The following is a 17,123-nucleotide window of genomic DNA, read 5'->3' on the forward strand; positions in this document are numbered from 1 at the left end:
AATATATTAAAGTTGCAGGATATAAAATCAACACACAGAAATCCCTTGCATTCCTATACACTAATAATGAGAAAGTAGAAAAAGAAATTAAGGAAACAATTCCATTCACCATTGCAACGAAAAGAATAAAATACTTAGGAATATATCTACCTAAAGAAACTAAAGACCTATATATAGAAAACTATAAAACACTGATGAAAGAAATCAAAGAGGACACTAATAGATGGAGAAATATACCACGTTCATGGATCAGAAGAATCAATATAGTGAAAATGAGTATACTACCCAAAGCAATCTACAGATTCAGTGCGATCCCTATCAAGCTACCAGCGATATTTTTCACAGAGCTAGAACAAATAATTTCATAATTTGTATAGAAATACAAAAAACCTCGAATAGCCAAAGCAATCTTGAGAAAGAAGAATGGAACTGGAGGAATCAACCTGCCTGACTTCAGGCTCTACTACAAAGCCACAGTCATCAAGACAGTATGGTACTGGCACAAAGACAGAAATACAGATCATTGGAACAAAATAGAAAGCCCAGAGATAAATCCACACACCTATGGACACCTTATCTCCGACAAAGGACGCAAGAATATACAATGGATTAAAGACAATCTCTTTAACAAGTGGTGCTGGGAAAACTGGTAAACCACTTGTAAAAGAATGAAACTAGAACACTTTCTAACACCACTCACAAAAATAAACTCAAAATGGATTAAAGATCTAAATGTAAGACCAGAAACTATAAAACTCCTAGAGGAGAACATAGGTAATCACTCTCCGACATAAATCACAGCAGGATCCTCTATGATCCACCTCCCAGAATACTGGAAATAAAAGCAAAAATAAACAAATGGGATCTAATTAAAATTAAAAGCTTCTGCACAACAAAGGAAACTATAAACAAGGTGAAAAGACAGCCTTTGGAATGGGAGAAAATAATAGCAAATGAAGCAACTGACAAACAATTAATCTCAAAAATATACAAGCAACTTATGCAGCTCAATTCCAGAAAAATAAATGACCCAATCAAAAAATGGACCAAAGAACTAAATAGACATTTCTCCAAAGAAGACATACGGATGGCTAACAAACACATGAAAAGATGCTCAACATCACTCATTATCAGAGAAATGCAAATCAAGACCACAGTGAAGTACCATTTCACACCAGTCAGAATGGCTGCAGTCCAGAAGTCTACAAGCAATAAATGCTGGAGAGGGTGTGGAGAAAAGGGAACCCTCCTACACTGTTGGTGGGAATGCAAACTAGTACAGCCACTATGGAGAACAGTGTGGAGATTCCTTAAAAAACTGCAAATAGAACTGCCTTAGGACCCAGCAGTCCCAGTGCTGGGCATACACAGTGAGGAAACCAGAATTGAAAGAGACACGTGTACCCCAATGTTCATTGCAGCACTGTTTATAATAGCCAGGACATGGAGGCAACCTAGATGTCCATCAACAGACAAATGGATAAGAAAGCTGTGGTACATATACACAATGGAGTATTACTCAGCCATTAAAAAGAATACATTTGAATCAGTTCTAATGAGGTGGATGAAACTGGAGCCTATTATACAGAGTGAAGTAAGCCAGAAAGAAAAACACCAATACAGTATACTAACACATATATATGGAATTTAGAAAGATGGTAATGATAACCCTGTATGCAAGACAGCAAAAGAGACATAGATGTATAGAACAATCTTTTGGACTCTGTGGCAGAGGGAGAGGGTGGGATGATTTGAGAGAATGGCATTGAAACGTGTACACTATCATGTAAGAAACGAATCACCAGTCTAGGTTCGATACAGGATGCTTGGGGCTGGTGCACTGGAATGACCCAGAGAGATGATATGGGGAGGATGGTGGGAGGGGGGTTCAGGATTGGGAACTCATGTACACCCATGGCGGATTCATGTCAATGTATGGCAAAACCAATACACTACTGTAAAGTTAAATAAATAAATAAAAAGTTTAAAAATAAATAAAAAGAGCAGTGGGATCATAACCCCAGCACTTGGGATAATGTATGCCTCTGGAGCAAAGCCAGGAGGACAGCACAGTGAGAGAACACACAGGTAGATGCAAGGTAACTCACCATTTACAGAAAATAGATAAGCACATCATAGTATATTCACCTAGTGGACATTTAATTGTGCAGCAAGGAAATTGCATGAACTAAAAACTACATTCAGCCTCATGGGTGAATCTTAGGAGGGTAGTAGTTTCTGGGATATTTATTATTTTATGCTTTACAACATAAGTGTATATTTTATATAATTACATATTATCTATGTGTATATATTTATAACACACATATATAACCTATATATGTGTTCCTTGGAGTGTGTCATATATTAGCAGTAAGTGTGTTAGTGAGTCACATCCGACTCTTTTGACCCCATGGACTGTAGCCCGCCAGACTCTTCTGTCCATGGACTTTTTCAGGCAAGAATACTGGAGTGGGTTGCCATCTCCTGCTCCAGGTATGTTCTTTGGAATGTGTCAGATATTGGCAGTAAAGAAAGGTAATTTTATTTTCTTAAAAAACACACACACACACAACAAAAGAATCCTTTTGATAAGCCAGTCAGAAGGATCAAGTCATTAAGAAGGAAGGGTACATCAGGCTAGCTTCAGAGTTACTATCATGTTACACCAAGAAGCAATGGAGCAATGCCAGCAGATTATTCAAGGAAAGAATGGGCCACGGTTATATCCATCCAGTTGTGTTTCAGGCATAAAGGCTACAGACAAAGTTCTGAACATATTCAATTGTATTAGTTTGTTAGGGCTGCCATAACAATACTGCCGGCTGCTGCTGCTGCTAAGTCGCTTCAGTCGTGTCCGACTCTGTGCAGCCCCATAGACGGCAACCCACCAGGCTCCCCCGTCCCTGAGATTTTCCAGGCAAGAACACTGGAATGGTTGCCAGTGTTCTTGCCAATGAGTGAAAGTGAAGTTGCTCAGTCGTGTCTCAACTCTTAGCTACCCCATGGACTGCAGCCTACCAGGCTCCTCCGTCCATGGGATTTTCCAGGCAAGAGTACTGGAGTAGGTTGCCATTGCCTTCTCCTTCATTTCTTCTTCTACTACTGCCGACAGGGTGACTTAAACAACAGAAATGTATCCTCTCAGTGCTGGAGGCTACAAGTTGGGGATCCAGGTACCCGCAGGGTTGTTTTCTTCTGAGGCCTCTCTCCTTGGCTTGCAGCTGGCTACCCTCTAGGCAGCTCTTCAAGTGGTCATCGTCTGCAGAGGACACTGATGTATCTCCTTCTCTTCTTCTCTTCTATAAATCCACTTACATTACATTTTGTTGTTTAGTCACTAAGTCGTGTCCAACTCTTGCTACCCCATGGACTGTAGTCCACCAGGCTCCCCTGGCAAGAATACTGGAGTGGGTTGCCATTTCCTCCTCCAGGGGATCTTCCTGACCCAGGGATTGAACACACATCTCCTGCATTGCAGGTGAATTCTTTACTGCTGAGCCACCTAGAAAGCCAGTTACATTAGATTAGGGCCCTACAATAATGACCTCATTTTTAACTTAGTCTGCTCACTAAAGACTTTATTTCTAAATACAGTTGCATTCTGAAATACTAGGGATTTAGACTTCAACATATGACTCTGGGCAGACACAATTCACCCCATGACAACAGTCTCAGAGAATAATTTTCCTATTAACCCTTCTTAAGAAAACTATTAAAAGATAAACTTTAGCCAACCAAGAGATGACTAGAGAAGCCACACCAAAGTAATGTCAGTGATCAAGGAATATATTTACATGTAGAACCAACACAAAAACAAGGTAGGAAATAGTATTTATATCACCCTATGTGCCCCGCCAATGAAAAATGATAGAATTACCAAAAAAATGGATTGAAAGAACAAAACAAGATAGGAAGCAGAGTAAGTTTTCCAGTTGCCTCAACCAGAATGGCTGGGAATTAGAAACATCCATCAAAAGGGGTAAATGAAACTGGGAAATTAAAAATTAGATGTAGATTAGAGCTATTTCAAATCCTGAAAGATGATGCTGTGAAAGTGCTGCACTCAATAGGCCAGCAAATTTGGAAAACTCAGCAGTGGCCACAGGACTGGAAAAGGGCAGTTTTCATTCCAATCCCAAAGAAAGGCAATGCCAAAGAATGCTCAAACTACCACACAATTGCACTCATCTCACACACTAGTAAAGTAATGCTCAAAATTCTCCAAGCCAGGCTTCAGCAATACCTAAACCGTGATCTTCAAGACGTTCAAGCTGGTTTTAGAAAAGGCAGAGGAACCAGAGATCAAACTGCCAACATCTGCTGGATCATGGAAAAAGCAAGAGAGTTCCAGAAAACCATCTATTTCTGCTTTATTAACTATGCCAAAGCCTTTGACTGTGTGGATCACAATCAACTGTGGAAAATTCTCAAAGAGATGGGAATACCAGACCACCTGACCTGCCTCTTGAGAAACCTCTATGCAGGTCAGGAAGCAACAGTTAGAACTGGACATGGAACAACAGACTGGTTCCTAACAGGAAAAGGAGTACGTCAAGGCTGTATATTGTCACCCTGCTTATTTAACTTAGAGTATGTCATGAGAAACGCTGGGCTGGAAGAAACAAGCTGGAATCAAGATTGCCGGGAGAAATATCAAGAACCTCAGATATGCAGATGACACCACCCTTATGGCAGAAAGTGAAGAGGAACTAAAAAGCCTCTTGATGAAAGTGAAAAAGAGTGGAAAAGTTGTCTTAAAGCTCAACATTCAGAAAACGAAGATCATGGCATCCGGTCCCATCACTTCATGGGAAATAGATGGGGAAACAGTGGAAACAGTGTCAGACTTTATTTTTGGGGGCTCCAAAATCACTGCAGATGGCGACTGCAGCCATGAAATTAAAAGACGCTTACTCCTTGGAAGAAAAGTTATGACCAACCTAGATAGCATATTGAAAAGCAGAGACATTACTTTGCCAACAAAGGTTCATCTAGTCAAGGCTATGGTTTTTCCAGTGGTCATGTGTGGATGCAAGAGTTGGACTGTGAAGAAAGCTGAGCGCCAAAGAATTGATGCTTTTGAACTGTGGTGTTCAAGAAGACTGTTGAGAGTCCCTTGGACTACAAGGAGATCCAACCAGTCCATTCTAAAGGAGGTCAGCCCTGGGTGTTCTTTGGAAGGAATGATGCTAAAGCTGAAACTCCAGTACTTTGGTCACCTCATGCGAAGAGTTGACTCACTGGAAAAGACTCTGATGCTGGGAAGGATCGGGGGCAGGAGGAAAAGGGGATGACAGAGGATGAGATGGCTGGATGGCGTCACTGACTCTATGGACATGAGTTTGAGTGAATTCTGGGAGTTGATGATGGACAGGGAGGCCTGGCGTGCTGCAATTCATGGGGTCGCAAAGAGTCAGACACGACTGAGCGACTGAACTGAACTGAATAGCCATCTGGAAAAGAAATAAATTGGAGCCTTATCTTTTACTTTACACCAAGTTAAATTCTAAGTGGATCAAATATTTAAGTGTGAAAAGTGAAACTAGAAAGGTTCTGAGGAAAACACATGGTAAAAATTCTTGATAACCTTGGAGTAAACAAGACTTTCCTAACTACAGCTGAAAATCCAGAACCCACTGGAAATAGATTAATAAACTGAATTGTGTAGAAATTTAAGATTTGAACACTATGATCCAGAGAGGTTAAATGTTTATTAAAAAGGCTGTAATAGTAGAATCAGGCTTGTGGGATGGTTACTAGGGTCAGTGAGAGGGTGAACGTAAGGTGCCAGGCAGACCACCAGTGCCAGGTAAATAGCTAAATGGTCATTAACTTGCGTTGCGATTGCTAATCTTGGTGGTAAATTAGTATGTTGTTTAAGAGACATCAGCTTTAACTGACCTTTCCTTTGTAGAACCAGACGTCCTGGGTCCTTTCCAGCATGGCAGCCCTCTACTGGAGAGTGAAAGGCCAAGGAAAGAAGGCGATTGACTGCCTGCGCCAGGCCCTCCATTATGCCCCACACCAGATGAAGGTGAGTGGGGCTCCGAGGGTGTGAATTCCCATTCCTCAGCCATTTCCTGTGCCCACTGCTTTATTCTGAGGTTTCATCAACTTTCCTCATGCTCAGAAAGCAGCAGAAGGCTAAGGGTGGAGAAACTTAACGACCCACTTGTGCTGCCGCAAGCCTGAGTTACACCAACTGTTGTGGCCTCCTTACCTCAGCAAGGGGGGGCATTGGGGAAGGGCTTCAGGATCGCAGAGAAACACTGTATCAGGAACAGGCATGGCTGAGTCGTAGATGCAGCTCTGAGTGCAGCTCTGCCTCTCACTCCCTTTGTGGTTCCCTTTGTGTTTACCTTTGTGGCCTCTCAGCACCTGTGGGACCTTAGGCAAGTTCTGAAACCTCCGTGACCTCATAGAATGATGTCTGTGGGTGTCCAGCGAGGACAAATGTGGGTCTTTTTCTCTGTTCTTCTGTATCTCCTATGGAAGAACCCAGTGATATAGAATAATGGAGTATAGATACCAGTTGCTCAGGTTACACATCTAAAGGGGGCTTCCCAGGTGGCGCTAGTGGTAAAGAACCCGCCCGACAGTGCAGGAGACACAGGAGACTTGGGTTTGATCCCCGGGCCAGGAAAATCCCCTGGAGGAGGGCGTAGCAGCCCACTCCAGTGTTCTTGCCTGGAAAATCCCATGGACAGAGGAGCCTGGCGGGCTGCAGTCCCTGGGGTTACAGAGAGTCGGACGCTACTGAAGCGGCTGAGCACACATCTAAAGGGAATTAATATTTGTGATAATAATACTGCAACTGTTTCAGCCCATCATCCTGTGCTCTATACTTCTAGGCTATCACTAGGCTCCACAACAGGAAGGGCCAAGACGCTGGATCAGGGGTCAGGGTTTTCTGCGAAGGGCCAGATAGTACAAATTTAGGCTCTGAGGCCAGCCTTCCTCTTGCAGCCACTCAGTTCTGCCATGATAGCGTGAAAACAGCCACAGAAGTACCTCAGGGAATGGGAATGATGAGGTCCAATAAAAAGTTACAGAGTCGGGCAGCAGGCTGGACGTGGCCTGTGGCCACAGCACGCCAGCCCTGCCTCAGAGGGCGCCGTGATCCTTGCAGAGAACAGCTCGGCTCTGTGACAGCGAGCCTCAGTGTGGACCGTGGACAGAGTCTGGCCACCAGCTACTCCTCACAAGCTGCAATGTGACCTGGAGCTGGCACCACGATGGAGAGCAGCTGCCTCACTCAGCAGGTTGTTCACCCAGCTGACAGTTTTGTTTGTTTTTTGAGGCAAGACTCTCTCAGTGAGAGAAGTGCTGCACAGCTGGGCTGGCACACGCTCCTTCCCCCTCACAGACCCGCAGCAGACAGAAGCCCTCACGTCGAGCTGCACGACTCTCATTCACCAGGGAACACTGACCGCTTTGCTTACGGTCACCACAGCTGCGATTGAAAGCCCAGAAACCAACATTCTTCCCTTCTCGCCTCCTCCCTTCTCTCCCAGGATGTGCCCCTCATCAGCCTGGCCAACATCCTACACAACGCCAAGCTCTGGAACGACGCCGTCATCGTGGCCACCATGGCGGTGGAGATCGCGCCGCACTTCGCCGTCAACCACTTCACGCTGGGCAACGTATACGTGGCGATGGTGAGGTTGGCCTGGGAGCGGCGCGAACTACCCCTGCTGCCTTCTGTCAGGGCCACGTCTCTAGGTCCAAACCCTCTGACTAGTCAGTGGCCTCTGGTTTCCTGTAAGTTTTGTGTCTAAAGTTGCGGCTCCCCACCACAGGTATAACTCATGGTAGGGGGTTTGTAAGTTTTTTAAAAACACAGTAAACTCACCCAAGTATTTGCAGGTGCGTAGTTCCTCACCATAGTTTAACACTGACAAGGCCCATTTACCTACTTTTCTGAAAACTACACTTGTTCCAGAAAAGCCTTCCCTAACACTCCAGGTGGACACACACGCTCGGGCTCCCTCACTGCCAGGTCGGGCCAGGTCCCCAGGATTGCTCCCATGGCGCCCTGTGTGGATTCCCTTGTTGTCTTTTCACCTTAGTTTTATAACTTTTGTTTTGAGTATTGGTCTCTCCCACCAGACCAGGAGCTCCTTAGGAAAGAGACTCCTCTTCATCTCCCTGTTCCTAGCTAGCACTTCACGGGGTTTGGCACATAGTAGGTGCTCACCAAAGGTTTAATGAATGGCAGAATGCCACTAGTTCCCTGGGATACCATTTTACAGCCAAAATGGCAGAGCCATCATCCAGAACCCTGTTGGGGTCAGGAGGAGGACCAGTCTCGGAACTCAAAGCCCCAGGGGTCTCCCAGAAGCTGTCATAGCTGAGTCTAACATGAGAGTCATGCCATCCGCTTTCATCCAAAGTTGAGGGTCCAGCATGAGGCTCTTTCCAAGGTGCTCTTGATAAAGGTTAACATGACGAGCAGCTTCAGGCCCCAAGTTGTGTGTGTCATCCTTGACTCCGAAGGCAGGGATTTGATTTGGCCACAGGTAGGTCTTGCTGAGTGTGCAGATTTCCCTCTCTGCTTCTTAAAATTGAAGAGTCTATTTTCGTCCCCAGTAAATGCAAAATTTGCTGCTATGAATGAGGAATTCTGCCTCTCATTTGGCTGGAAGGAGTAATTTAAACGGTAGATTCAGGCTCTTCTTTGGGAATATTAGTCTAAGTAAAAGACGAACACCTTCTGTGTGGCAGTGATCATTTCCAAACCAGGTTCGTATTTTCAAGTGTCAGGGAGAATACGAAACTGCTTCAAAATTTACAAGTCTAATTGAGATAACCTGACTTGACTTCCTTCTTTCCAGTTACAGTAGAAAATTCAAGCAGATGCAAAATAAGGTTTTGCCAGACATAGTTCTAGAGGTTTCTGTGAGGATTACAGGAAGGGATTCCATGCAGCCCCTGGCTCTGCGCCTGGCACACAGCAGGGCCCGGTGACAGTGGTTCCTGCTGTTGCTCCTGTCGTGGGGCCAGGTCTCTGTAGAGCTGGTCCCCCTCTGCCTCTGGCTCTCGGGCAGTGCCACAGTTTTCTGTGTAATCTGTGACCTCGGGGATGGAGGTCGTTGTCCCCTGGCACCTCAGTTTTCCTCAGAGATTTAGATGCACTGAGAAAATAACTGCAGGACCGTCACTGCCACAGACGCACTCTTCAGGAAAAATGACGTCACCACATCTGTTGAGTCTGGTGGCCATACATAGCCCTCTCACTCTGTCCCTCTGCCCCTCACAGGAAGAGTTTGAGAAAGCACTGGTGTGGTACGAGTCTACCCTGAAGCTGCAGCCCGAGTTTGTCCCCGCCAAGAACCGAATCCAGACCATCCAATGTCACTTGATGCTGAAGAAGGGCCGGCGCTCTCCTTAGCTCATCCCTCCTGCCTCTCCTGTCTCTCTTCTCATGCTCTTCAAAAAATGAATAAGAAACCAATCATTGTCAGTATCTGCTTTTAATGATGTGTGTGAAAATAACTGAATAAGACATATAACAGGACTTTTACATATGTGGGAATTGTTTTGTTTTTGTTTTTAAGTTCCTTCTTTCCCCCGGGCAGCCTCAGAAACGTAAATTTCTTAAAAGGAAAATGCAGCTTAAAGATATTGTGTAAATACTGAGCCAAGACATTTCTGGAGCCGTACTCTCTCTCCAAAACCTCGATGCCTTTAGGGCTCTTCTCAGTGGTCCAGCCAGCCTCCTCCGCTTCGGCGGAGGACGAAGCCACATGGCACCTTGTCTGCTTCTCGTCACAGCCTCTGTGTCCATGGAAATGCAGAAGCCCGTCCGGCGCCAGTCAGCAAGAAACACTGTTCCGCGCTCTTCCCACTAGCTCTCCACGCTGCCCCCTGGCCTTGACCGTTCCATGCTGCTACGTTGCAAACTCTCAGAGGTAGTTTGCGGGGGGAGGGAGGAAGGGGAAATGATTTTAAAAACAAAATATTTACAACAACAGAAACCCTTAGGATCACCTGACCTTTGTGCTGTTATTTATGTTAGGGAGGGAGGGGGGCTGAGAAGGGGAAATCAGCAGTGTACAACATCGCTATCATTTGTACTTTAAATTGCAGATCACAAGGAAACCAATACGTTGACATCCTATATAACAGGTTTATATATATAGAATATGTATATTTGAAGCCCTCAGCAGACTGAGTCTGTGTTTTACTAACACTTTGTTCGCCGTGTTACCCATCTTGGAATGAGGCGTGAGTGTCAGCTCCCTCTCCCTGAGGCCTTCAGACTGCGCCCCTCAGGAGAGTGAGGAGCCAAGGTTGAGTGTTTCCTTACAATACTTATACCTCTGGTCCCAGGAGAGTCAGAAACTCCAGGCATTTGGAAATCTTCAAGGGCACATACTGAGGACAAAAATAAAAGTCATTTATGAACAAAATAGGCCTGTGGCGTGGTTTTTCTTTATAAGCAGGCTCATCCGGGCAGCTCTGAAGCCTCACTGTAACCTGGGTTGGGTATTCTCACATCCTAGGTTGTCTTTTTCTCTTTTTCCACAACAAAGTGAGCAGAGAAATAGTCCATCACTAGGTTTTATGGTTGATGATCTTACACGATACGTTTGACCACGAAAGATGCACAATCAGCAGATGTTCAGAGTTGGTATTTGACCTTCCAGGGAAAAGAAGAAGACTCTAAACCACAAAGTCACGTCCCCTGCGGTGAGCACCGATCCTGACGTTCTTCCAGGTGAGCTTCATGGAGAACCTCGGTGAGAGTCATACCAGTGTGAAACTGAGCATTCCGTTTGGGACAGGACTCTGCCGAACACAGGGTTTCCGAGAACATTATCAGACACCAATCATCTCAAATACTGGGTCACTGAACCCAGAGCATTTGGTTCTGGCACAGACTGTAATTTCTTAGAAGCAGGTGAGCAATCAGACGTGCCTGTCCACTCTGTCTTTTGTGCAGCTCGAGTCCAGCTGATTTCAAGCAGTTTTATCAGATGTATTTTGAGAAGAGGCTCACTGTGTTGCTGGATAAAGTGAAGCTCTTTTCACTCAGAGTATCTTTGCCTGTGTCTGAATATGTTCCCTGCTTCCCCACCTCTCAGCAATGTGGCATTTAGTTTTTCCTGAAACTTGCAACTATTGTTTTTTTTGTTTTTACATACAATAGGAAATTCATTCTGTGGTGTACAGTAATGTGAGGTTTTCTTTTTTTGTTTTTTTTCCTGGCACCATGCAGCATCTGGGATCTTAGTTCCTTGACCAGTAATTGAACCTGCACCTCCTTGCATTGGAAGCACAGAGTCTTAACCACTGGACTGCCAGGGAAGTCCCTTTGTGAGTTTTGACAGATGCGTGGTCATGCAGCCACCACACCAATCAGGATACAAAACTTTGATCACCTCCAAAAGACTCTCACTCTGCCTCTTTGTAGCCAAACACCATCCTAAACCCTCAGCAACTTCTGACCCATTGTTTCTGTAGTTTTTCATTTTCTCCACATGGTCAAGGAGTCAGACTCCAAAGGCTGTGTGCTGTATACTTCTGTGTACATGACATTATGGAACAGCAAAGGTAGATGACTTGAGGCAGAAGTATGCTTTTTACATTTAAAACAGAGGAGACTAGTGTGGCTGAAGAGGTGTTAGCAAGAGGGAAAAGAACAGGAGATGAAGCTAGAGAGGTGAGCCAGATGTATAGTTTTTCGTGGGGTTGGTTTATTTCTATTGTAGGACTTTATAAGTCATTGCAGAGTCACTGGTTTTAAGCAGAGGAATAACGATCTGACCTGTTTCAACAGGAATCAAGATTATTCTAGGATTTTTTTGACCTGAGTAAATAGAAGGAGGAAGCTATTGTTAAATGGGAAGATCAAAGTGAGAAATCTGGGGAGAAGATAAAGAATTCAGTTTTGTACAGATCATGTGAAGATACTGTGTAGCTAGTTGGGTAAATTGGGGTTAATAGAGGATATCCATGCTGGAGATATAAATTTGGAGGTCACAGCCATGGGAACAGTATTTGAAACCATGTGACTGAGGTCACAAAGGACGAGAAAATACAGGTAAGAGCACAGATTAGAATACAAAACAGAACTGGGAGATTCCAGTGTTATGGGGTCAAACAGTTTACATGCCCAACAACAATTTATTCCTGATGTACAAGAAATAATAGAGCAATTTGAAAAGAATGCTGAACATGTTCAAGTAGTTAACAGACTGGCTTCCACGTAACATAAAGGATGAGCAAGTGGTGTGTCTGTTCGACTGCAGCCCCATGGACTGTAGCCCGCCAGACAACTCTGTCAAAAAGAACCACAGAACAATCCTTTAAGTGAAAAATACTACTGAAATAAAAATCTAAATGAATGGTTTAAACAGACTCGACACAGCTGAAGAGAAAGTCAGTGAATTGTAGGACAGAATGAAAGGGAATCTACCAAGGTGAAAAACAGGAATAAAAATTTCCTTAGGTATTTGTATTAAATGCTCTTGTAGGGCAAACTCCTCACTTTTTAGCCTAGGAGTGAAAATGCTTGACTGCTTTCTTAAGCAGTCAAGCTTTTGAGTCAGGGTCCAGAAACAGAATACAACTCTTAATTTATTTCTAGAATTGGAAAAAGATTTAGTGGCAGGATTGAAGACCTCTGCTAATAAGAAGAGCTAGTGTTTGTCATCATGTGTGTCCCTGTTCAAAGTACTTTACATGGATCAGGAGCAGTGGATGGCTGGGAAGGACTGAGAGGCCAGACAATAACCTGTGCAGGCTAAGTGAGAACAGCTTCACTGCAGCTGTGTCTGATTTACTCTTCCTTCTCCCTTTTGATTTCCAGTCTCCTCTCTTTGACACTGCTATTGCTTCTCAAGGGGTATTGCTGGGTTTGTCCACCATTATTAATTCAGTAGTTTATTAACTTCTTTAAAATCAAGCAACTGTTTTGTGTCAGGCTGTTGTGTTATAAGAGTCAGGAATACAGACATTTTATTAGACACAGACCTAAGCATCTGACTGGAGACAAACTATGTAGTCAGTTCAGTTCAGTCGTTCAGTCATGTCCAACTTTGCGACCCCATGAATCGCAGCACGCCAGGCTTCCCTGTCCATCACCATCTCCCGGAGTTCACTCAGACTCATGTCCGTCGAGTCAGTGATGTCATCCAGCCATCTCATCCTCTGTTGTCCCCTTCTCCTCCTGCCCCCAACCCCTCCCAGCATCAGAGTCTTTTCCAGTGAGTCAACCCTTCGCATGAGGTGGCCAAAGTACTGGAGTTTCAGCTTCAGCATCATTCCTTCCAAAGAAATCCCGGGCTGATCTCCTTCAGAATGGACTGGTTAGATCTCCTTGCAGTCCAAGGGACTCTCAAGAGTCTTCTCCAACACCACAGTTCAAAAGCATCATTTCTTCGGCGCTCAGCCTTCTTCACATTCCAACTCACATCCATACATGACCGCAGGAAAAACCATAGCCTTGACTAGACGGACCTTAGTCGGCAAAGTAATGTCTCTGCTTTTGAATATGCTATCTAGGTTGGTCATAACTTTTCTTCCAAGGAGTAAGCGTCTTTTAATTTCATGGCTGCAGTCACCATCTGCAGTGATTTTGGAGCCCCCCAAAATAAAGTCTGACACTGTTTCTACTGTGTCCCCATCTATTTCCCATGAAGTGATGGGACCAGATGCCATGATCTTCGTTTTCTGAACGTTGAGCTTTAAGCCAACTTTTTCACTCTCCTCTCACTTTCATCAAGAGGCTTTTTAGCTCCTCTTCACTTTCTGCCATAAGGTTGGTATCATTTGCATATCTTAGGTTATTGATATTTCTCCCAGCAATCTTGATTCCAGCTTGTGTTTCTTCCAGTCCAGCGTTTCTCATGATGTACTCTGCATAGAAATTAACTATGTAGTCAGCAGACCCAAAATTTCCAAAGCAATCCTAAGGGGAAAGAACAAAGCTGAAGGCATAACCCTCTCAGGCCTCAGACAATACTACAAAGCTACAGCAATCAAAACAGTGTGGTATTGGCATGGAAACAGACATGGATCAATGGAACAGAAGAGAGAGCCCAGAAATAACCCCCACACCTGCAGTCAATTAATCTTCAACAAAGTAGGCAAGAATACACAACAGAGAAAAGACAGTCTCTTCAGCAAGTAGTGTTGGGAAAGCTGGGCAGCCACATGCAAATCTGTGAAGTTAGAACACACCTTCACACCCTACACAAAAAAACTCAAAATACTTAAATATAAGACATGACACCATTAAACTCCTAGAAGAGAACCTAGACAAAACATCCTCTGACATAAATTGTAATGTTTTCTTAGATCAGTCTCCCAAGGCAATAGAAATATAAGCATAAATATACAAATGGGACCTAATCAAACCTACAAGTTTTGCATACCAAAGGAAACCGTAAATGAAATGAAAGCCTAGGGACCAGGAGAGAGTACCTGCAAATGTTGTGACCAATAAGGGCTTAATTTCCAAAATATACAAACCGCTCACTGAAAAACCTCAATCAAAAAATGGACAGAAGACATAAACACCCAGCTCCCTGAAGAAGATACACAGATGGCCAAGAGGCAGATGGAAAGATGCTCAAAAGCACTAATCATTAGAGAAATGCAAGTCAAAACTACAATGAGGTGTCACTTCGCACTGGTCAGAATGGTCATCATTACAAGGCTTACCAATAATAAATGAGAGGGCGTTGAGAAAAGGGAACCTTCCTACACTGTTGGTGGGAATGTAAATTGGTGTGGCCACTATGGAAGATAATATGGAGGTTCCCTACAAAACAAAATTGAGTTACCCTACGATCCAGCAATTCCACTCCTGGGCATGTATCCAAAGAAAACCATAATTTGGAAAGATACACGTGACAGCATTATTTACAATACCCAAGACATGGAAGCAATCTAAATGTCCATCAACAGGTGAATGGCCATCAACAGATGAATGGATAAAGATGTGGAATATTACTCAGCCCCCCCCCAGATGAGCAAAATAATGCCATTTGCAGCCACATGAATGGATGTAGAGATTATCATACTAAGTAAAGTTAGACAAATTACATGATATCGCTAATATGTGGAATCTAAAAAAGGGTACAAGTGAACTTATTTCAAAACAAACAGATTCACAGACATAGGAAGCAAACTTATGGTTACCAAAGGGGAAAAGGGGGGAAGGGATGAGTTATGAGTTGGGATTAGTAGATATGAACTACTATATTTAAAATAGATTTTTAAAGTCCTACTATATAGCACAGGGAACCATATGCAATATCTTATAATAATGCGTAATGGTAAAGAATCCGAAATAGTGTGTATATGTATATTCAGATATATATAAAATACATATATAGCTTATATATATATAAATATCTCACGAGAATATGTATAAAACTGAATCACTTTGCTGTACACCAGAAACAAAGACAACATTGTAAATCAATTCTACTTCAATTTTTTTTTTAAAGACACATGGTCAGCTCATTTCCATACAAGTGATGAGTGACACCAAAGGGTAGTTGCAGTGCTTGCTATAGGTACATGGCATCGTGAGGCACATGGAGAATGCCTCTGAAAAACAGTGGAATTAAATCAGTGGGGAAAGGGGGAGAAGTGGGAGGAGTGGGCATCCAGATAGTAGCAGCGGCATGGTCCCAGGCAAGGCAAGGTGGAAGCTTGGTGCATGGGGGAAGCAACTGTAGCTTTGAGTGCAAGCTGGAAGCACGGGGATGGTGGTGGGGCATCTTCATTTCTCGAGGGACAAAGCCCAAAGTTCTTGGCTCTGCCCTTGCTGATTCTAACAACCTGGCCCAGCCTCACCTCTCACACCATCCCCTCCCACACTCTATTCTCCCACCATTTAGGGTCACCTGTGGGACCAGCTCGGTGCCTGGCATGTGGTAAGTGTTCAGTACGTGTTTGGGGAATGAAATATGAGTTGAAGAAAAAAAAAGTATGGAAAGGCAAGCAGGGGGGCTCTGCTTGGAGTGTCAAAACTGAGGTTCCTGCATCTGGAAGAGGCTACGCCACCCCAGGGGGCTCAGATAGTGAATCCATCAGAGAGCACTATTTCTGGGTCTTCAACATTCAGGAGTAGACTTTGTGTCCGCTGATTCTCTCAGGCCCGTCTCTCCAACTAGGTTGTCCCTCCTTGAGGGCTGGAGCCATGTCTGATGTCTCACTCACAGTGCTGGACACATCAACAGGCTCTGAGTTAAGAGTCTGCCAGTGGAGCTGGACTTGCCTGTTTGCATCTCAGCGGAAAACGGAAATATGGGATGAGATCCGACCATTAGGAGAACCACAAAAGCTGAAGTTAGAAGCCCATCTCCCCTGTTGCTGGCTCATCCACTGCTCCGGAGACAAGCAGGCACGGACTTCAGGGCAGAGTCCCTGGACCCAGGAAAGGGGGTTATCTGCACAAAGCTGGCCCCACCAGACCCCCTTTTACTTAACCAGGGCCTTGGACAGTGAAACAGACTGGGTTTCCTCTATCAGCCTATTAGCCAGATTCAACAGTAGAGAGCCTGAGGCGTGTGTGGGTGTGTGTTGCAAGTACCATTGCAGAGAAGCAAGATATTTCCCTTAGATTGTTTTCCTAAAAAACCGTGCAATGTGAGTGGAAAGCCCTCAGATCTCCGACAGCAGTAAGGAAAGGATCACGTCAATTGCACTGTCGTTCGTTCAGCATTTACTATTTACTACACACCAGGTGCTCCATCCAGTGCTGGAGACACAGACCTGTGACCTATGAAAGAGAAGACACATGGGAGAGACAAGGTCAGCACACCTGGGAGCAACCAGGGAACAGTTAAGATAAATACATGAAAGAAAAAAGGCTCAGCTGGGCTCGTTTTTAGAGAGATTAAAGTCAAAACTACAATGAGGTCTTTTCTCACACCAGTCAGAATGGCCATCATCAAAAAATCTACAAACGATAAATGCTGGAGGGGATGTGGAGAAAACCCTCTTGCACTGTTGGTGGGAATGTAAATTAATACGGACACTATGGAGAACAGTATGGAGATTCTTTAAAAAACTAGGAATAAAAGTATCATATTGACCAGCAATCTCACTACACTTAGCACGTGCCAAGAGTCTGGCTGGGCCTTCCTTTCAGTATGGGT

At 44.2% G+C, this 17,123-nt stretch overlaps 1 protein-coding gene across 2 annotated transcripts in view; it reads left to right on the top strand.

The window, feature by feature from the left end:
- TTC17 (tetratricopeptide repeat domain 17) overlaps nucleotides 1-10,415 on the top strand; it is a 123,547-nt gene extending 113,132 nt beyond the window's left edge. For both annotated transcript variants that reach the window (XM_040259038.1, XM_040259039.1), the window contains 3 exons: nucleotides 5,918-6,037; nucleotides 7,518-7,661; nucleotides 9,263-10,415. In XM_040259038.1, coding sequence (XP_040114972.1) covers nucleotides 5,918-6,037; nucleotides 7,518-7,661; nucleotides 9,263-9,394 — 396 coding nt within the window. In that variant the 3' untranslated portion in view covers nucleotides 9,395-10,415. The remainder of the gene's footprint in view (nucleotides 1-5,917; nucleotides 6,038-7,517; nucleotides 7,662-9,262) is intronic.
- The last annotated feature ends 6,708 nt before the right edge of the window (nucleotides 10,416-17,123 follow it).

This window comes from Oryx dammah, unplaced genomic scaffold (assembly GCF_014754425.2).
Source record: "Oryx dammah isolate SB20612 unplaced genomic scaffold, SCBI_Odam_1.1 HiC_scaffold_17, whole genome shotgun sequence".
Taxonomy (NCBI): domain Eukaryota; kingdom Metazoa; phylum Chordata; class Mammalia; order Artiodactyla; family Bovidae; genus Oryx; species Oryx dammah.